This window comes from Rhea americana, unplaced genomic scaffold (genome assembly GCF_003343005.1).
Source record: "Rhea americana isolate MKP2758 unplaced genomic scaffold, rheAme1 scaffold_536, whole genome shotgun sequence".
NCBI lineage: Eukaryota > Metazoa > Chordata > Aves > Rheiformes > Rheidae > Rhea > Rhea americana.
The window spans coordinates 61,974-84,651 of NW_028186686.1; the positions used below are offsets into that span (position 1 = coordinate 61,974).

At 44.9% G+C, this 22,678-nt stretch overlaps 1 protein-coding gene across 5 annotated transcripts in view; it reads right to left on the bottom strand.

The window, feature by feature from the left end:
- RIN2 (Ras and Rab interactor 2) overlaps nt 1-22,678 on the bottom strand; it is a 48,517-nt gene that overhangs the window by 7,766 nt on the left and 18,073 nt on the right. For all 5 annotated transcript variants that reach the window (XM_085318453.1, XM_085318457.1, XM_085318454.1 and 2 more), the window contains 6 exons: nt 22,516-22,627; nt 18,448-18,520; nt 15,737-15,828; nt 11,452-12,603; nt 2,731-3,036; nt 527-658 (listed from right to left, as the gene is read on the bottom strand). In XM_085318453.1, the coding sequence (XP_085174579.1) occupies nt 527-658; nt 2,731-3,036; nt 11,452-12,603; nt 15,737-15,828; nt 18,448-18,520; nt 22,516-22,627 (1,867 nt within the window). The remainder of the gene's footprint in view (nt 1-526; nt 659-2,730; nt 3,037-11,451; nt 12,604-15,736; nt 15,829-18,447; nt 18,521-22,515; nt 22,628-22,678) is intronic.

Below are 22,678 nucleotides of genomic sequence, written 5' to 3' on the forward strand. Positions count from 1 at the left end.
CTTCAAGGAGGAGGTGTTCTCAAAAGCACTTCCCTGGCACAGAATTCCCCAAGAAGTTTTTACGAAGCATCTACCCTATGCACCATTTGAGTCACACAACTGAACTGAATGCTGTGGCACTATAAATACACTCACAGTATTTTCAGGCACTGAAGGATAAACACATTTGGCATCTGCATGATATATGGGTTTGCTTGCCAAGTTATGATGCCTCTCCATTCCTGGCTGAACAAAATGGCATTCCCTCATAAGGAAGTATACACCAGGAGATTCTCAGAGGACTCAAGTCTACACTCTGTAAGCACATCCCACCAGAAAAAACATGGTTTTTCATACTCTAAGGTAGAAATAATTAGGAGAGTCTCTTGTTACACTACTAACCTCACTGACTTCAGTACTCTCCTTCAAGAGATTTTCAATCAAACAAGGTCATAGCAACTGTGCTATCAAGGAGAATCTCCATTCCCTAATCCTTTACTTAATTTTAATTAAAAAAAGGGGGGGGCGGAACAAAAAGAAGATTTACCTTCTCCGTGTAGCAAAGATGGATCCAGCAATTCCATCATGTATTCAATTTCAGTATCCAGTTCTAGCATATCACACTGGGCTAATACATATGTCAACACAGGCAAGAAGTCATCAGCTCCATATAGCCTCCCTGGGGTGAAGGGAACACAGACAGTGATATACAAACTACACTTTTTTACTAGGTTCAGAGTTTCAAAGCACARTGTTATTTGCTGCCTTCATTAACCAGCAGGATTGTATCGCTCTACAGCCTTCCGTTTGTGGCAAACGGAACATTATCCAACATTTGCTGGACAGGAAACCAACACMAGCTTGATCCTGTACTTCCAAAAAGCATACATCGCATGCAGATGAATGCAGACTTGCAAGTAAATTTAAAGACTGGGTCCACAGTGGCATAATGGCCACTGGCTCACTTTACAGAAGACTGTCATGAAAGTCTGGCCTGAATCCCACTTGCATTTCTACCACTAGCTAGGAGAAGATGAATAGACATTTTATTTTTACATGCAAGGACATTCACTTTCTGGAAAGGTCCAACCAGACACCAGTTTGAGTTTGAGTCCCAGTACAGAAGCCTAGACATAAAGACTAATATGTAGATTTTTGTCAAAACCAGTAAGATTTGACATGAAAACTCAGCTCCTTTCYTTGACAAAGTGCAGTTACACACACCAGTGACCAAAGCCTCATATTATCTCCAAGCAGTGGCAGAGGCAGCATCAGCAAGAGCAGCATACAGTTAATGCACRTACTATGCTGTARCTACATCTGGCTGTGCTTCTACTGCTTATATTTAAGCTTTCTGTTTAAGATGGAAAATATTGCATATATAGATTGTATTTTGTAGATTGGCCAGACACAGGYTGTATTTTCTGTGTTCACTGTAGAGCTGGTGTGCTGTCACTTAACACTACCAAGAGCAGAGCCAGGTTAATCTTTGGTAAAACTCGATGATTGACGGGTCGATCTAAAGTTAGGCCAGCTAAGGGACACCCTCCAAGTATTACACTATTACCTGGCTGAGAGTACAAGATGAAACAAAGATACTCAAAGAGCTGCTAGTTCAATGCCATGCTTTACAAACCTCATGAGACAGCACAACCCGAAGAGCCCAAGCTCCTCAATGCAGTAATTGACCGACAGTGCCTGCTTAGTRTATTTTCTTCTTCTGTTTACTGGAAACAATTTACTCAGGGTACAGCACAGAGGAAAGAGCCTACAGCACTTTGGGCCAGGATTCCTATATTTGCTTCCAAATGCAAGAAGAGTTTGCACAGAGGAAAGCTGTGCAGGAGCTTGGACCCAGTTCTCACAAAAGTGCTTCAGGGTCTTCAGCCACAATCATTCAGATTCCAAAAGAAAGGAGGTGTCTTGATCAGCACCAGGGCCAGCTGCAGATTCAGTGCTCAATTTGCCAACCACCCGCTTATATTTGCCATGCAGAAAAAATCTCCCATCACCTGCATTGCTCACCGCAGCTCGTGACCTGCAACAGCAATGTCTGATAGGACTTCGGGCAACACAGCTGCACCTGTGACTTCCTGCCATCTAGCACAGTGTTTTCATGGTGTGTCACTGATGGCTCAGCAGCTCTCATTAATCTACAGCTCCATTTTGTTATCTAGCTTTCAAGGTCATTCTTTTGACACTTGCTACGGTGTAGAAGTCAATATCATTACTTCCATTCCAAAAATGCTAAAGAAAAGGTCCAAATGAGAATATTCAGAGGAAGCCAGAAGTACTGGATCAGAGGCTGTTTTTCTCCACCCAGTTACACAAAGCCATTGTGGTTGTGGTATTACATACACACACTATTCAATTACTATATTGAAATATAGGGTGTATTTAACCGCCTTTACTACAACTTCCAGAATAATACTCATTTAATCTCGGTGCCAAATCAAGACTCACAGAACAGGCTTTCTGACAGCCAGTTTCAAAAGCCAACAGCTGTCCTTTTGAAGCTGCATCACAGTTCTGTTTAACCTTCCCACACAATTTGCAGGTGTGCTGCCAGTAGCCTGAGAGACATCAGGAAAGAAGTGGAGAGGCAGAATCCCTCTCAGAAGGGCTAAGAGACACAGCTCTAGGAAAAAGAGGCATCTGTCTCTGCAGAGTCCAGTGATCTCCTCTCCTGCACCAGAAAAATAACCCCAGGTTTGGAATATCAGCAAGCTTCTATCAGAGGAAGCACCATACCTGAGTTATTCTCCATAACAGTGTAAATCAATTTGCAAACTCTCAGTAGCAGCATGACTTTCTTTTCAGGTGAATACATTTTCTGCATGGTCATGAACTTGACTTTAATCTTTTCAACGTCCACAAAGTCTGGCGTTGGAACAAGCACACCCAGTTCCTGAGGATTCCTCTGCCGCACCAGCTGCAGGTTTTCCTTTAGCTGTTTCCAAGAACCGTCCACAGTGTGAAACTCTTTCAACATCGCTTCAATGTGGCCCTTCAGCGGCTTCAGAATGCACTTGTGCATGGCCTTCTCCAGAACCACATCTGCAACGGCAAACACAGGTCCAGCTGACTTCCTCCTCTACAGCACAGCCAGGATTAATATACCCATTCCCAAAAGAGACAGTAGAGAGCAAAAACTACTCACTACAGCCTATTTATTACACAAGCTAAGCTTCCAGATGTTTATTAACAAGAAAAAAACCCAGCAAAGCAGAATCTATATTCCATTTGAATTGATAGCAATCTGGTCCATGCTAAAAAACCCACAAAAGAAAGACAGACTACAGACTGTCAAAAAACCCTATGGCTCCACTTAATATTTTTTTTTTTTTTTTTGCCAGAAGTCTCAGTGTTTTGTTTTTAATTTGAACTTTAGACTTGAACTTCCAAACCTGAAGCAAAATAGTCAAAACTGTAGCTTTTGTCTAGTTTGGCACGAAAATCAGCCCTTTTCGCATAGTTTCCATCAGAAATTGTACCTCAACTAAGGCCTGCTAAAACTTGGCTCAACTTTGACAAAATCTTTATGAACGTGGACAGATTATGGGCTTTAAACTATAAATGAAAACCAAGCTGTGTTTGTCCAGCTTCAGATTTCATCATGCAAGCTTATATACAGCTTTGTCATCAACCTTGAGGTTCTTTGTTTGGCAACTGCGTGCACGTGGCACAGTAACCACTAACTTAGKTTTTTTTCCGTTCCTGTTCTACTGAAGGTTTTCTTAAATAAACATTCTCCTTTTTCAAAGTATGGCCCACATCAACAGCGAAAGTCCTATGCTAAACCTTTTCTCTGCAAACCTTTACTTTATAGGCTAATTTCTTCTCCCACTCAGTGTCCCTGTGGCAACAGAGCTTACATTAATTATTTGTGTTGTAGTGAACTCCCACAAGGTCAGAAGAGACCAGGGACCCTTCTGCCTGGCCACTGCCCCCAACGTTGGGCAGGCAGGAACTCGCATTAGGCAGATGCATAAAGCGCGCGCAGGGACCGGCAGTGGAAAGAACAGAGATGGTGAGCGTGGCGCTGCTGGATCACGCGATTACACAAGGTAGCAGCAGGCATTCCTATTAGTAGTGACTCATAAAAATTTCATTAAACATAATGCCCTTTGCAGGCTTCCTTAATTTCAAATTAAAATCTTTGCTTTTTCTTTCTTTTTTTTTTTTTTTGATTGTAGACTACTTCTAAGGGGAGGGGGCACATTGCTTTTTCCAAGCAATTAGAATTAACTAGGATGTTATTCTTGTTCAACCATCTTTTCTTTGGCTCCCCACTTCATGCCCCTCTTTCCCACACAAACATACCTTTGCACACTCCTCCTCTTACAGTGCTTTTCCTTCATACAAAGCACTTACTCTGTACATCTCTGGCATGCAATTCCAAGATGTTCGACTCTTTTGGGAGCTCCCACTTCCCCCTCCCCAATGCTCCTGGGACTTCTGTAGCTTCTGTTGCTGCTTTTCCTTCCTGAGACCCTCAGGGATGCACGCAAAGCTACAGCTGCCTCGTTCCCAGAGGCTTTAAAKGCAGCTGGGCTCTCTCTCCCAATGGAGACCGCTATAGCTGGACGGGAGAACAAATCAATGTGAGGAGCAGCGTTCACGCTCTGATTTTCCAGATTTCCCTAGGGCACCAGTAAAGACATAGCCAATCTGACAGATGTTCACAGTGACCTAGATGGACAAACATACAGCGTGAAAGGTGGATCTGGCAGCTCAGTGGACCAGAGCTACCCATCATATAAGCGGCAACGTTTCAGATGACCAATCCTTATCTACTGTATTCAGCAGAGCCACAACCACCATAAACAGCACTGCCAAACCTGGTCAGAAAAGCAAAAGCAGCACCCTCTGCACAGCAACAGAAACTCCCTGCCATCAAAGTCATTCTCAAGACTAGTGGCGAAAATTATTTTTCCACCCAGGAAAATGCACAGTTCTGACCTGTTGGTATAATAGCTGCTAATTTCTACACAGGACACATAGTTCCTTGCTAGCTTCACTGATGCCTTATTTTTATTGACTTTTTTTTTATTTTACTTATTTCTACTGCTTTCTTTCTTTTTTTAATAGCAAACCCCCTTTAACAGCTTTACTTGTAAGCAGAACATGTCTGCTGTTTGCATTCCAGCTGCCTGCTCTTGCTTAAGTCAGAATTAAAACAGCCAGGGCTGCCAAACAGCTCATTAAGAGAGAGAACTCGGCATCCCCATGAAATTTTAACTTCTGCCAGCTTCCCCTGGAGCCCTGTGCACAGTTGGCTCGTGCCAGTCTCCCTTCATCAAAATAACATGGGTTGCCACTGTATCTGCTAGCTGGAGGCTCAATAAATTCTGGAAAGAATTCAGCGCGGGACCTCAGACTCCTTTGGTTGGATGAGGAGGGAGCCCCTGGCCTGGGACGGGAGATGTGGAAACTCGGCTGCTCCAGCGGAAAGCCGGCCMAACCGCTGCCTGCACCATCCCGGCGCTGCTTCAGCAGAGAAGCGCTGCCAGAAGGCTTTGCGGGAGACTCTTCCACTGAGCCCAAGCTTCTCCTTGGTCTTGTTGTCTGCAGGTGGGAAGTGGAAGTGTTAAGTCTTTTGCCCTCAACCCTTAGTCAGTGCCACTCCCACAGCTTCCAGTGCAGATGAATCACAGAGATGTTTATGGCTCTGCAAAATGGGGAAGAGGAGTTGCTTAATATTCACAATTCATCCCAGACTCCTAGAGCAGTGCCTAGCAATCGCTTTCAAATTTACTCAGTCACGTTCCCCAGTTTCTCAGGGAATTTAAACTGACTTGAAGCTGCACCGAGGCAGCGAGCAGACAGCTCATGTAGGTACGCCCAAAGCTCCGCGCAGGGCGCCGTGCGGCAGCTCCCCGCCGTTGGTCTGCTAAATAGAAGATGCAAAAGCATCCAAGTACTTCCTCGTGGATCACTACTCAYGGCTGTTCCTAATGGTTTCTGTGTTCTTACCCTGATCTGTTAAAAAAAAAAAAAAATGGTAGCAGCTCCTTCAGTGCTGTACAGTGACTACATGACACCTAATAGGATATAAATTAAATAAAAGATATATACCTGTGATTGCAAAGAGACCCTAGCRCTGGCTAGGCTTGGTAATGGTAGACTGGGAGAGACTGGCACTTTACTGCAGCAGTTTTGCACAGAATTAATCAGCAAAGAGAAAGTCAATAGCAAGACGACACAGCAATGCGCCCACAGTTTCTTTTCCTTAATCTTTTCATCTTCCTTCTTAATTCTTGGAATAGATACAAGAACCAGGGAGTTCTGCCCTCAATTAAAAAGGCAGCAAATTCTAGCGAGCTGGTGAGGCCAAGAACTTAGCAAGCGTCAGAACGATCGGGCATTTTTATGGTAAACAATAATATCCGTATTTATCCTAATTCATACAAAAACTTAAAAAGGCTTTAGGAGCATATTAATAGCTACATTATTACTGAAGCCTGGAACGACAGCATTCCTTGTGATCTGGGTCTCAGACCAATCGCTAGCGTTACAAGACTGTGATAGTGATAACTACGTTTGGCAGCGTTTCCTACYCAAATTAGTGTCTACAAGTGGTGAATTGCGGACTGATCTGCTGAGTTAACATTTCTGTATATTTCTCAGATCAAATCAAAGCCAACAACAAAAACTCCTGTTAACTTCAACAAAAGCAAAATGTTTCCAAATATCCCCTCTGGATGCTAAATATTTCAAAACACAAACATACATGCTTCAGATTTTTTTTAAATCTGATTATCATTTTAAGTTAAGTCCTATTTAGCTTTCCTGCAGTGATACTTATAATTAGTCTCTAGCCTCAAAATGGGAACTGGAAATGCTTTGATAAATGAATTGCAAAGGCCAGCCAGCTAGTTTCGCTGTGACTTGTGGAAACACATCTGTATCCTGTGCTGACATGCTATTTTGTTTCACTGCAAACCGCACGAGTCTGCGTCTGGAGAGGACAACACATGAGTCACAGTAAGTGTCCTCACACAGCCTCTTCGCAGACCTCGCTGCCTGCTGTTGCACACTCCTCACCGTTTCCAAGCCTTCTCTGCTCCCTGTTATCGATTGCCATTGCTCCACTGAGATTACCCTAGCACGTTTCAGAGCACTGAAGACTCACGTGTGAGCCGTTTTCCACCGGCAATGGCTAAACCATCCTGCAGTGCTCGGTCAGGAGATGCAGCAAACCTGGGAGCTGCTGCAAAACTAAACAGTGCACTCTGGCACCAGCAGCATTGCTCGGGGGGCTGAGAGCAAAATGCTGCTTAGGCGCAATAGGGCATGCAAACGCAGGGCACTTGACCACGCTGTGTTTGCTGCCTTTGGGATTTTCCCCAATATCCTGCATGTTCGCAGCTTGGCACTACTAAACACGGATCTATTTTAAGACAGCTTCAGTCAGAATGGCTAAGTCACCAGTTCTTGGTGGATGTTGACGTTCACATACACCTAGGCCATCGGTCAAAGACATCTCTGCAGAAGGAGCAAGGCTTGAAGATGAGACCTCCCATGACTCATGGTCCCTGCTCACCTACACAGCCCGGAAGGCAGAGACACAGCAGTGGTGGGAGGAGGGAGGCAGCAGTGGTGGAAGCAAACTGGCTGAACAACCAGGCAAGAAAGGTCTCTAGGATGATAATACTCCCCCTCATTTTACCTACCTAAAGCACACACCAGTGAATCACAGACATTTGCGTTTGGTTTGTTTTGCTTTAATCAGACCAACTGATAGTTAATTGAAACTCATGCTATAGCTGTGAAGGAAACGTGTCTTCTCATGAAAAAGGAGCAATAAAGGAACAGYGAATAACTCAGAAAGCAAATGGAAGGGATGGCAGGGAAAGGCAGAACCAGGTCGACTGCCTCTGCTCCAGGCCCTCCCCATTTGCTTCCTCCTTGCCCTGTCCCCTCCCTCTTCAGTGAAAGGGGGACCATGGGAGAGACCAGGTCCCTTAGCCTCAACTTGGCATGAAGAGATGCTAGGGTGAACAGCAGGGAACAAGACCTAAAATAGATATCCAAGACCCCTGAAAAAATATCACAGTGCTAAAAAACGCCCATGTGAGCTTTTCAAGAGTTAATAATGACATACCATTCTCATTCCTTTAGCAGGATAATTGGCCAAGTAAAGAAGTGCAGAGTAGGAGCTGGGCTATATCTTGACTTTTTTAAAGGCCTTTAACCCTCTTCCATGCAACTTGCCTATGAGCAAACAAGGGAAATTCTGTCTAGCTCTAATTACCATAAGGTGGGTGCACGGCTGGTTGAAATACTGCACTGAGCGCCCAACTATCAATGGTTCACTGTCAAACACACAGACATTTCAAAAGAGGTCCTGCAGGGGTCAGCTCTGGGCTTTGGGCTATTTAATATTTTTGTTAAGAATCTGGATGATGAAATAAAACAATTCATACACAAAACCTGCAATGATATCATGGCGGGGGTGGGAGAAAGACATCATCAGCTCTTGGGAGAGCAAGTTTAAATTTGTCTTCATAAGCTGGAAAGAGGCCTAAAGCTAACAAGAGAGAATTTAATAAGGACAAAAGCAAAACATTGCCTTCCAGCAAGAAGAGCGCAAAGGCAAAAGCACAAAGCAGAAGGCAATCTAGCAGCTCAGGCGCCACAGAAGATGAAGTCAGCATTTCAGAGTCCTATGAACTGAAGACTTTGATGGGCAGCCCGACAGGTTGTAAGAAAAGACACCCCAAATGYGCTTTGTCTAACAGCAGGCTGGAAGCGGTTGTTCCAGGCCTGCACTTTACAGAGGAGAGGCCAACGGCAGAGTCTGGAGGAAAGCGAGCCCTACGGACGGTAAAAGGCTGGAAACCAGCACCTGCGAGGAAGGACAGAAAGAAATGAGCTCTTCAGCCTGGGAACGGGGATGCTACAACGGTATGTGACAAATCCTCAGATGTAAAAAGTTGCTACCAAGGGGACTGCTAATTTTAGTTTCATGCCCACTGGCAGAGGAGGAGAAGGGAAAGGGAAGGTAACTGGGCAAGTAACTGACTTCATCTTCGCCAGAGAAAGAAAATCCTTCTCCATCTAGGGATAGTTAACAGGCTTCTCGATATGCCTTCCAAGTCTTCCCAGCCATGATACCTTAATATAAATCCAAGTGCCTGTGACACTGCACAGTCCACTGATGAGGGGCCAGCCCATTCTGTCTAAGCCCATTTTAAACCTCACTATTCCAAAATTCATCGTGTGTTAGAAATACCAAAGCGAATACTGAGGAGGATGTTCAGGCACCTTGCCATGCCGTCAGTTAATACCTTATTGCCAAAATGTTTAAGTTAGGCATTCCTTGGGTTAGGCCTGGGCTTGGGCATCGCGATGAAGCTGGTCAGATGCTAGATCCTATCCGGTGATCACCTGACAAAATGATGACACTCAGCTTGACTCCTTCCTGCTCACAGCCAGGAAAAGGGGAGATATAAACAAAAACTCCCGAACATTTGCAATTCAAGCAGCAGCGGACTGCAAAGTCCTGCAAAGTCCTTCGTTGGCCTGAAAAGCGAGGGAAGCAGTGCCCCAAGRCAAGCTATGTGTTGCGCTGGTCATTAAACAGCCACAGGAGGTTTAAGTCCCAAACAGCAAGGGCTGTGATAAGCTGTGGGTGATGCTGCTCTAGCACATACTAACATTCAGGAGACAGCAGGATAACACGAAACCTGTAGGCACCTGACCAGGCAACTGTCCTGCAGGGTGGTGCAAAGCAGAACAGGGTTGGCTTGAGCACCTCTGGAAGGAGCAGAAAGGGCCCAGGCAGCTGAGACACCTGATGACTTACTGTCACGGGCTCTCTTCATGCCACCTGCACCAGCACCGGGGCTCCGCTGCGAGGGGCAGCTGCAGCTACAAGCTACAGCCATCTGCTGCTACATCGAGAGGAAGAAGCTGTACTGTAACTTCATAAACCAAAAAGAAAGAATAACTGACCATTTACAAAGTTAAAGTTTGGGCTACAATGCTGCATTGAAATAGTCAAGCAAAACCCCAAGGTCATAGGCAAGGATGACTTTTTGTTCTAGCTTAAGAAGTTCTTCTCTATAGGGATGATTAAATCTTGCTGTCACATAGTTATCTGCTGAGATCAGCACCATCCGATGCTCCTGATCCACTGTGGCTGCTTGCAGGCTCCAGGAGTAGGCAGCAGATGACTCAAAAGCAAGTTCTTCATTTGCTTACCCTGCTTTAATTAGTTAGATTTAATTGCATGATCTAAGTCAGACTTTCTGTCGCTGAAGAAAACCAATGTAGCTTAGTTACTATGCTTTATAACTGCAGCTACTCCAAACTACCGAGACATTTAAAAGCAGACATCATTTTGTCAGTCTCTAGAGACCCATCGTCTGACTCAACCCCACCCTTACAGTGAAAAGTACAAGTCAAACCAAATTACAAGCACAGAAGTTCTGTACTTCRTTGTCCAATAGCCCCACAAAGCCCGTGGGCGGAAACCCACACCAGCGTTCAGTTTGCTTTTTCTTCCACTTAACACCCACGTTTACATTCTTTATTATTCTAGTGGGAGTACTCCGTGTCTTTGAAAGAGTCTTGATTTTGAGGAAACCCTTAGTACTTGCTGCAGCAGCGCTTGCTACTTTGGCTTGACCTGGTACAAATTAAGTTGAGGTTACAAGAGAATCCTTCCCCTCAGTCAAGGACAGATAAAAACATCAACAGAAAATCACCAGCTACTCCGAGAGAAAGAACTATCTGCCAGTTTTGCACTGGGCCAAATGCTGGGACACTGGGGTATAGGAAAAAAACAAGCAAGTTTGAAGTGAGCTCAGAAGGAAAGTATTTTGCCCTGAGGGATGTTTACCTCCTAAATGTGGCTTACAAGCTCTTTTACAAATACTGCTCAGGCTCAGCAAGACAGAGGGACAGAGAGATTTTATACAGCAACAACAGCAACAACAATTTCATTTTTGCAGTTACACAAGTCTCTCTCTGTTGGTAAAACATGTATTCAAATATATAGTTCATCAGCATTTTTTTTCTTTTCTTTTTTTTAAACTTGGATATCCCTTTTATTTAGCTTCAAGGGTAGGGACACTGCAGATTTGCTAGGAGTGAAATGAGAATTTGCTTGGATGAATGAGATTTGTTTCAAGAGGAAATTGCCAAGAAACATTTCTCTGCTCTTAAATGTTGCTGGTTTCTAACAAATTCTGGCTTTAGGGCTCCAGTGCATGCTTAACATATGCTTAAAATTGGTGCATTGGAGCATCTAAAACTATTTCAACACACGTCAGGGGAAAAAAAAAAGCATGCCAGCAAATGGGGGGTTAACAGTACAGATTGTTTTAAAGCTCAAATAATCAATGGTTTAAACTCTGCTAGCAACGTCAATTCCCTCCCTTCCAAACTAGCACCAAGACTATTGCTATAGACTCGGATCCTACGTTTTCAGCTTCCCCCAGACTACTGGGCAGTATTTCTTACCTATTTGGTCCTCTGGGATCAGGGATTCGATCGGGGGGTCAAGTTCGGAGCTTTGGGACAAATAGTTCTTGACTTGGGTCATGAACTGCCGGATCGTTTGCAGCATGTCGGTGCTTGAGACATGGCACTCCTTGTTTTCCTGGAGAAAGCTGATATAGTCCTGCACTAAGCAGCCAAAGTAAGTGCGCTTGTCCTGGGACATCTCCGCGATTTTCTTTATCATCCTCTTTTCGGGGGTCATGAAGGAACTGAAAACGCCACTGACTTTCCGTAGCTGAGATTTCACAATCTTGGGGAGAACAAACGAGCTGTTTCTTTTCTTCTTGGGCTTCAAAGGGGGGGCCATGCTCTCCTGGTCGCTCTCCCCCTCAAAATCCTCCAGGCTGCTGTTAGTGTCCCCCTCGTAGCCGAACAAGGGCATGCTCCGATCGAAGTCCAGCGAGTCAGAGGAGGAGGTGGAAATGCTCATGTCGCTCAGCCTCTGCCTGCCTCCATCCCACTGCGCCGGTGACTCACCGTTCACCGCCGACTCACCGTTTGCCGCCGGGCTCCTCTTGGAGGCTGCCGGATCCTGCGCAGGCGGGGCGGCACCTGCAGCGCCGGGCACTTCGGAGGCGCGCGCCGAGCCGCCGCCGGGCTGCGGGGCCGCCGCCGCCGCCTTGCCGCTGCCCTCCGCCTCCGAGCAGACGGCCTGCTTCTTCAGCCGCGGCGGCGGCACGGGGGCCGGCTTGTTCCGCTGCAAACCCGAGTCTCGCTGCTGCTTCTGGCTGACCGTTGCTGGCATGCTCGCCGGCTTTATAGTCCGGGAAAGCTGTGGGCTTGTCAGGCTGCTATTAATAGCAGGAGGTGGCGGTCTGGGCGGGGGGGAGCGAGGCCTCTCGGTGCCATTCACGTCTTGGGCGCGCGGGCTCTGCCTTTTCAGGCTCCCGCTAACGTCCTGGCTGTGCACTTTTAAGAAGAGGGGATTAATGAAGCACAGAGCTCCGTTGGTCTGGCTGCACTCCAGCTCCGAGGGCATTCGGGTTCGTATAGCATGCACGCCATTTATAAGGCAGAGCTGCCGCGCGTCTTTGCAAGCGCTGTCTGCAGGCGCGGGCCGGCGGGGAGGCGAAGGATTCGGGGGGTTGCTGTTAGCCGGCGAGCTCCAAAAATCTGAAAGTCATCATTGTATTAATGTAAGAATGCAAACAGCATGCAGATGGCGTTCAGACCGTTCAGCTCAAAGTAACCCCTTGGAAGTATTAAGAAATTTAGACAACCTTTTATAATTCAAGGAAGGAAAAAAAAGAGAGATGAAGAGCAATCATAGCGAGCTTCTTAAAGCACTAGCAAGCATAACTGCATGCTACACTCCGGGGGTTGCTCCTATTTGTTTATAAATGTCACAGCCAGTGCGTAGCTTTGAATCAGCCCACAGATCTAAGCTAAAAAGTAAACTGAAAACCAAAGAAAGGAACAGAGATCGTAACGTAGCAGTCCTTACTGATCTGAGGCTAAAACGGACATAAGCTACTCACCAGCATATCAGGCAGGAGAAGTAAGACTCCAGTTCTCAGCTGGTGTTAATAAACTCGCTCAACCAAATCCAACAGAGTTAGGCTGATTTACACCAGCTGACAGCCACTTATGGCAACTAATCAAAACCAGAATTTTTAGGGGTTTGATTTCTGTTTACAGGGAGCAAATATATCTAGACAGGAAGACTCAGCTCATGTTTTGCTATGCCAGGTGCCCACACAACCTTCAGAGCTACACTGATCAAATGCTCGTGCCTCTTTAAGAGCCCTGGCTTGCAGCCCCATGTTTGTAATGGTTGCACAGGCTGCCAGAGGTTTTGGACACTCAGCAGCACATAAATAGACGGAATGTGCAGTCCCATCAGCACAGTGCGGAAAACCTGTGCTAAACCAGCAAATTTCCACTGCCGTCTCCTTACTTGTCCAAGCAAAGCATCAGTGCGAGTGCACAAAACCCCGTAAAAGTAAAGCCCATCAGCTCCTGTGGCTCTGATGGCTGAAACCAGACCGGCCCTSTAGCACAGCAGTCAGACTGAAATAAGGGAAGAATACCAGAGGAAGACTGTGGTACAGTTTGCCAGGCTTGACATGGCCCCTTTCCCCAGAGTGTCTCTTTTTGGCTGCTGGGCAAAAATGAGCCTTTTGAAGCCCAAGGCATGAATTTCACATATTGAGCTCTACCACAGGAGTCCATCCATGCCTGGCAGCTGTGTCCTGCCCACAGGGCAGAAAACAAAGTACAGCCCAAGGTGACAGGCTACTTCCAAGGAATATATACCTGGGAATATATGTAGGGAGTATACTAGGGGCTACTATATGCTAGGAGAGGCACATTGCACAGCCATGCGATGCTGCTATTTTTTTCCTGCTCCACAACTTCACACCCTGCTTGCAGATCCCTCAACAGCTGGCCAGTGTGCTTGGCATGCAGGCTGCTGCAAACATGCATGAGATAAGCACCACAGCAGGTGAAACATGTGAAGAGAGACCAAAAAAGGGTTGGCAAAAGCCTTGAAACCTTTACCACCAGTTCTTCCGGATGCAGTTTGCTGGGCTACATGCTGTTGACCTGCACTGTGTATTACTTCCTCCRAGCCTAAAGCATAACAGAGCTCTGGCAGGAGCTCTGGTCCTTAGCATTCAGATCAGGCTGTTTTGCGCCTCTCTGCTACGAAGGTCCCTTTGAGAGTTTTTAGGCATCTCTCGGGTAAACCACATTGCAGGCCTGGCTTCCTGGTGTGCTCTTTTGTATGTAGTCACCTAGAACTCCACCAAATTCCCAGTTCGGCTGCTGGTTTTTTGCCCACAGAAACTGTGATCTTAGTCTGGCATACAGTAGGCCACTGACTACAAATATACCAATCACAAAGTTATACACCAATCATCCACCAGTCTCCTTCCAGCTTTCAAATGCATTAGCTTAAAACAAAGAAATAAAACACAAGCTGCAAACACAAAGATGGTCCAAGAACAAGACTAAGCCTGCAGCATATAAGCCACGGTGCTCTTGAGTACAGAGGAGAAAAGACAGCATCATTACTCTGGAGAGCTTGCTCAACACCATCATTATTAGCTTCTGTGGAGACACTCGCCTAAATGCTACTTCAAGGCCTCTAGATTTCTAGGGGAGATTGTCTTCATTACACTGCCTCCCAATTTGCTTGCATTCCCATAAAAATCCATACTTTCATTTAATTTCCTAACCTTGCAGATTCATTTAATTTCATTTCCTAACCTTGCAGATTAGCTGCACAGAAGATATTTGTGTTCTCTCTGCAGTGAATTCCTGATTGTCAGGGCAAGTGCAGCAAAACAAAATGCAAAAGCAAAAGCAATACAGTACAATTAGATAAGACTTTGCTGCAAAATCCCACCCAACATCTCTGGAGAGCCTTGCATTACAACCTTGATTTACTGAAGATCCATTTCTGAAATGAAGATGATTCAAAAATCTACTGGGACAAAGACTGCCCTCAGTCAGCTCTCTCTTCCTCCAAAAAGAAATAAGGCCATTCAGCACTTTGCAGGAGTTGCTCAATGCTTCATCTGGGTCAAGCCTATATTTCAAATCCTGCCAGGCTTTGCATCTGCTGCAGACTCGAAAGACATGTTGCAATGAGGCTGCACTTGGTTGTAGCAGTCAAGCTGTGCATCCTTCAAAGACATGGCTTAGCATTTTCTGTTTTTATTTTAAAACCTTCAGCAAACCAAAGTTCATGGACACATTCTACCAATGTTATGCACACATACCTCCTTGTACTAATATGCTACCACACAAAGCCACTGGTGTCAAAATTGCCTTTCCAAGGTAACTGATAACACATCAATCTGAATATACAGTTTTGATAACAGTGAACTATAGTTCCCACACCCTCCTGACAACTACAGCAAATTATCAAGCTAAAGGCTGCTGTGTGAGACCACAGCCAACATTCCAGCCTGGAGGACAAGCTACCTCAAACCTCTGCCTAGCGACTGCAAGACGTGCCTTGCATCAGCCCAGGGGCTGCAAAGAGAGGAGAGAGAAGGAAGGAAGGAAGGAAAGAAACAACAGAAACAAGAATATCACACAAGGCACGTAAGGATGGAAGAACGCCAAGGTCACCATTTGGTGAGTACAAGGCTTTGACCCTCCCAGTTGGAGAAGTTGCTTTTCCAAATGCTATCTGGATTATCATTTACCAAAATGAATATTTACTGATGCAGACTATTTCTTCAAGCTTATAGCAATATTATAGGGAATGAGAGCTATGCAGGTAGCTACTTACTCAGTCCAAGCTGAGCAATCTCTTCAAGTTCAGCTTCTGTCTTTGCTGCTGCAATAGCATGAGGCAACTTCAGGGTGAATGGCAGGACATCCCTGTTTGTACAGCAGAAAAACAATAACCATTTTCACAATAACATCTATAGTTTAAGAATTATTTGTTTCCAACGCAGGCAGTAGTTGAGCTCAGATTTTTACTCTTTTTGAGCAATGGCGAGTAGCAAGAGCCTTAAACACACAGTATACAGAGTAGACAGCACCAACCCCAAGGTTCATTTACACTGGGAAGTACTGTGAAGTGCAAATGAGACTGAAGTCCCCAGGACTCCCTTTGGGCTCATTTCTACAGCCCCACCTTATTATAGCATTATAGCTATATAATTATATAGCTATAGCAGAATATAGCAGAATCTTTAACATCCAAACTTTCAAGAGCAAGCTAATGTGATGCAAAAGCTTTATCTGCCCCTTAACCCTTTAACTAAGCTTTATATTTTCCAAATACACTGTTGAGTTATCTCAAAATTGAACATCTTGTTCTCAGAACAAAAATCTAAATGAGATTTTTTTTTTTTTTAATTAGCCACCCAAGTGCTAAGGCAGGATGTATCGGTGCACTGGAACAGGCTGCCCAGAGAGGCTGTGGAGTCTCCACCYTTGGAGACATTCTAAAGCCATTCAGACAGGGTCCTGGACAGGCTGTTCCAGGTGACCCTGCCTGAGCAGGGTGGATTGGACTAGAGGATCTTTACATGTCCCTTCCAACCTCAACTGCTCTGTGATACTCTGTCCTAGGCRGAAAACACATTTTATTTAAGAAAGTCTTCATAATTTATCCTTATATCTCATTTCTATACCATAGATATATGAATAGTAGAAGGTCAATGAATGTTTACAGATGTATGAATGTGCATAACATAAGCCAAAGCCAGTGTAAAAAGCTTTAAGACAGAAATCTTAAGAGACAAAACTGCTTAGCTTTACTTACATTTACATAAGTACTACCATCAGCAGACAGTATAGCTCTTGCCCACCCAGTTGGTACCAATACATCCTCAAGCAACAATGCATGCTAAATTGTAAAATCTGTAATAGAAGTACCTATCTGATTAGAGTAGATTAGAGGAAATGGAGCACAGAAATCCTACATACAACCGGATTATTTTTTTCTAAAGCTGCAAACAAGCCAACCATCTATTGCAGCAGACGGACATGGTTTTTAAATGCTGAAATATCATCAAGTCGCATGCTAACTTCCTGAAAAATCAGTCTATCAGAACTCCAGGCAAATTCAAATCTAACATAGGCACGAGGCTGAGACAGGCAAGTAGGATAAACAGTAGGAAATCTTTATAACCATGTCTAAATTGGGATTGTCACTCAGCTCTTACTTCCTTTCTCTTCCTCAAAGGGCAACAAGGAAAGCAAGAGGACAACATGTGGGTGAACAGCCTGGACACGCAGTCTTGTGTAAGCCCTTATGCACCTAAACAGGGGGCCAAATTGCATCAAGACATGCATTTTAAATTTACACTGCGCTGACTGAAATACTATGAATAAAATTAAAGCTACTTTGTGAGAGAGACTCTCAGGGATGAGACACAGGAGCAAGGCAACAAACTACAGCATGTTTGCGGGCTTACTTTTAGCCCTGGCAAATCCAAAGCAACTTTGTGCCTGGAGTAAAAAAGGAATCAACTAATGCAAATAACTTTACATTTGCTGCAAATGCCCTTTATGCACTGACAGAGAGTTACCAGAGTTTGGCTAGGCCCAGTGAGAACTGAAAGGGTGACAAGATAAAGAACCTCTCATCTCATAGCATGTTTAAATGCTATTTTCCTTCCGAGTGCCGACCAATTACTTCTGTGATAAAATGCTTCTTTTATCACATGCATGTAGAGCTTGGCGCAGGGGAGGCCTGCAGCCAAGGGCTTCTAGCTGCTTCTCCACCACCAAAAAAACCAAAAAGCCTTGCAACTCAAGTGAACCCTTGGCCAGCAAGCATTTCCTACAGCRGAAATCACTACATTGTCACCGGCAATCGTGTTGCAGTAAAAAGCCGAAGACCTTCAAATTGCCAGTCCCCATCCCTCAGAAAATGTAACTAGGTGTGCAGTTTGCCTGTGTCCCACCTGTGGATAAATGTAGGACTTGAGCATCTGTCTGGGATTTTTCACTAGTGAACTAAAAAACAGCTTAAAAGACAAAATATTGGGCATTTTTTCTCTGAAAAACAAGTCAGGCACTCATATATTGGAAAGCCAATGAAACCACTTTTGTTGTTTGCAGTGTACAGAACCTCTCAGCTGTCATGGTCTCCAGTGTGATCAGACCTTTACGCAGTATCCTCCAAAAATGCATATTATTAGCAACTCCATTGCTAGATGGCTGATAGTTTATGGTGCTTGTTAAAGGAATTATAGAGCAGTTGAGAAAGCATTAAAAGATAACAGCTAAAGTCAAGTTAAGCTTAGCAACACCTCACAGCTGGGTAGACAACATAAAACCATCCTTTCAATAATCAGCAGCAAATACAACAGATCCTTACTTCCAGTTCTCATCTGTTATTTAGTCCATTACTTTCTATGACTGCCCAGGAATATTTATAGATCAGTAATATTTTTATCATGCTGAGCCAGGAAAGTCCTTCAGACTCTTCTTTCTTTTCAGGATAGTCTAGCAAATGAAACTCAGAACATCATATCATCTTACCTGCTAATACAGTAGAAAGCAATGAGCCTGAATAAATCAGCAAAACTTATTCCAGATCCCTCCAAGGAAAAGGCTGTGAAGAAAGTCACAAGATAGAAAGTCACACATCTATCCACTGTTTCTTAAAAAAGCTTAATAAAAAATATTTACTTTTTTCCAGAAAATTAGCAACATGTTTGCACCAAACTAGCCTCTGTTTGGTTAATCAGACACAACTGTGTGGAGGAGCACGTGTCTCCACTAAAGGCATTATAAAGACTGTTCTGAGAGTCTTGCAGTTGGGTTTGTTTTTGCATTCCAAAAATCTGTTCTCATTCTTGGGAAAGAGATCAAATGGGACTAGAATTGCACAACTTTTTACTATCAGACAAACCAACCATTGAGGCTTTGTTTAACCTAGTATACTAATATAGCTATTTTTTAATCTTCATTTCCTCCTCTTGCAGTCCTTCCTACTAATTTGTCTAAGACAATTCTGCTTCACAGTGTTGCCTTGTGCTGAATTTCAACTCATCTTTTTTTTCCCTAGTAAAATTATACCAAAACTCTTCTAGAGATCCCCCCAAAATGTTACTCTGCAATTAAAAAGAGCATGAACAATTTTTTTCTCCAAATCATTCTTCCATATTGTTATAAATGTTTGTTCACAGTAATAATGATATATAAGTGATTGCCACTTTACTGACATTAAGCTTTCTGTGATGCCAGTGACAAATCTTACCCAGCAGATAAAAAAAATTGAGCAGGGGAAGCTCTTAGAGTGATACCACCTAGGTCTTTCACCTCATGACTGAGACCAGAATAACAGAAGGGAGCGCATTTATGAAATACAACAGTCGTATCAGTCAGGTTCCTAAAACACACTGACATCTGTTCTGCATAGCCTGAGACAACTTCTGCAAAGGGGAGAGAGAGAAGTCTCATTGCTGCTGACCACCTCTGAGTTAGAGCAGCCAGAGCTCTCAGGTGGATCTTCACTGCCTGCCTGCATAGTGTTGCTGAAGGACAGGCCAAGTTGGTCATTTGTATGCCGACAAAAAGGGAATTTCTTCAAAAGGCAAATTAATAATGTACATAGAATCATAGAATCACAGAATCGGTAAGGTTGGAAGGGACCTCTGGAGATCATCTAGTCCAACCCCACTGCTCAAGCAGGGTCACCTGGAGCATGTTAGACAGGGCTGCATCCAGGTGGGCTTTGAATATCTCCAGAGAAGGAGACTCCACAACCTCTCTGGGCAACCTGGTCCAGTGCTCCGYYACTCTCACAGYGAAGAAATTCCCCCTCATGTTCAGGCAGAACTTCCTGTGCTTCAATTTCTGCCCATTGCTTCTTGTCCCTTTTGCATAGGACAACTGAAAAGAGTTTGTCCCCATCCCCTTGACACCCTCCCTTCAGGTACTTGTACACATTGATAAGATCCCCCCTCACTCTTCTCTTCCCCAGGCTAAACAGGYCCAGCTCTCGCAGCCGTTCCTCATAGGGCAGATGCTCCAGCCCTCTGATCATCTTTGTAGCCCTACGCTGGACTCTCTGCAGTAGCTCCATGTCTCTCTTGTACTGGGGAGCCCAGAACTGGACACAGTACTCGAGAKGAGGCCTCCCCAGGGCTGAACAGATCACTCAGCAGGATCACCTCCCTCGACCTGCTGGCAACACTCTTCYTRATGCACCCCAGGACACCATTGGCCTTCCTGGCCACAAGGGCACATTGCTGGCTCATGGTCAATTTGTCATCCACCAGCACTCCCAGGTCTTTCTCTGCAGAGCTGCTCTCCAGAAGGTCAGCCCCCAGCTTGTATTGGTGCCTAGGGTTATTTTTCCCTAGGTGCAGGACTCTGCACTTGCCCTTGTTGAACTTCATGAGGTTCCTCTCTGCYCAGCTCTCCCGCCTGTCCAGGTCTCTCTGAATGGCAGCACAGCCCTCTTGTGTATCAGCCACTCCTCCCAGCTTGGTGCCATCAGCAAATTTGCTGAGGAGGCACTCTGTCCCCTCATCCAGGTCGTTGATGAAGAAGTTGAACAGGATGGGACCCAGTCCTGAGCCCTGGGGGACGCCACTAGCCACGGGCCTCCAACTRGACTCCWCRCCACTGACGATGACCCTCTGAGCTCTGCCTTTCAGCCAGTTCTCAAGCCACCTCACTGTCCACTCATCTAACCCACACTTCCTGAGCTTCTCTAGGAAGGCGTTATGGGAGACAGTGTCAAAAGCCTTGCTGAAGTCAAGATATACAATGTCCACTGCTCTCCCCTCATCTACCCAGGCAGTCACTCCATCAGAGAAGGTTCTCAGATTGGTTAAGCATGAGTCGCCCTTGGTGAATCCATGCTGACTAGTCCTGATCACCTTCTTTTCCTCCATATGCCTGGAGATGACATCCAGGATGAGCTGTTCCATCACCCTTCCAGGGATGGAGGTGAGGCTGMCCAGTCTATAGTTGCCTGGGTCCTCCTTGTTGCGCTTTTTGAAGACTGGAGTGACACTGGCTTTCTTCCAGTCCTCAGGCACCTCTCCAGTTCTCCAAGACTTTTCAAAGATGATGGAGAGTGCCCTGGCAACAACATCCACCAGCTCCCTCAGTACCTGTGGGTGCATCCCATTCGGGCCCATGGATTTGTGGATGTCAAGCTTGCCCAGAAGATCTCTAATCCTATCCTCTTTGATTAAGGGAAAGTCTTCCCTTCTCCAGACTTTCTCCCTCATGTCCAGGCTCTGGTATTCTTGAGGACTGCCGTTAGTGAAGACTGAAGCAAAGGCGGCATTCAGTAATTCTGCCTTCTCTGCAGCCTTTGTCACCAGGGCCCCCGCCCCATTCAGTAGCAGGCCCACATTTTTTCCAGTCTTCCTCTTGCTGCTGATGTGTTTGAAGAAGCCATTCCTGTTGTCCTTGACATCCCTTGCCAGACTCAGTTCCAACTGGGCCTTAGCCTTCCTCACCGTATCTCTGCATACTCTGACTGCATTCCTATAATTCTCCTAAGTAGCTTGTCCTCTCTTCTGCATTCTGTGTACTTTCTTCCTCTGTCTGAATTTAGCCAGTAGCAGGGAGCTCCTTGCTCATCCTTGCAGGTCTCCTGCCCCCTTTGCTGGACTTCTTACTCATAGGGATGCACTGTAAACAGGTGGGTGAACTTGTGGGGGAGTTTAAGAGAAGATGCATGTCCAGATCCCAAATTGCAATGAAAACCTCAATCATGACTGGTGAGTAAAAGCATCAGTAGATACTTCCCCCTTGTGGTAAAATTCTGTGCATGAAAGACAATGTAATATTATTTTATTTTCTAAAGGGAAGAGAGGGAATTCATTAGTTTAACAAGTCTGAGGACACAGCCTTAGGTCATACAGATTATATACCAAAGAAGTTGGTAGCTTTTTCTTCTATTTGCCTTGATTCTGATTGAAACCAAAATCAGACACATAGAATTAACTTTCTGCTGGTGGGGAGGGAAGGGAGAGGTAAAAAGGAGAAAACAACTGAAGTTAACTTAGGTCAGTAATAAAATATGACAGAGTTTAACTACAGAGTCTCTACCTCAGGGCCATTTAACTGAAGTTGTTGCTAATTTTATCTCCAGTTTTCACTGCCTTGTTATAATAAGCCCCTTTGTTTGTAGTTTCTGCACCATGTACACTCACCAGCTGCAGTCTCCTATTTTCATTCCTTCATATCAGAAGTATTTCTCCTCTCCACTCTCTGAAGAGATGAGTACAGTAGTGTTTCAAAAACTACAGGAACTCTGCTATTTGCTTATTTCTGCAGAAGATGGTATCTACCTATACTAAGCAATGCATCTCCAACTCAGCAAGGTAAAAAAAAAAAAATATATAATACTCCAGTGTCTACCCTGCAGGCGTAGGTGTTTCTTCATAGCTTCTCTCTCCAAGATATGCCTGACCCACACTTAGATTTGCCTAAACAACTCTTTATACCCTCAGCAGAGATCACTAGGCAGTTTGTGTTTCCATGACTTTGGATGATTTTCTGCTGCAGGTTTCACCAGTGCAAAGCACCTGGCTCATACAGGGTGATAATTATCTGAAAAGTTTGTAATTCGTAACTTACTGTATGTGCTTTCTTTTATTGCAAATTCTTTCAGGCAGGACCCACATTCACCAGGCAGACGCAGAGATATGACTTTTTTCTGCAGTCTTGCCGATTTCCTAACCAGAAATATCTGTGGTGGAGAAGAGGAAAGTATAAGGTTTTAGCTTCATTAAAGATGCCT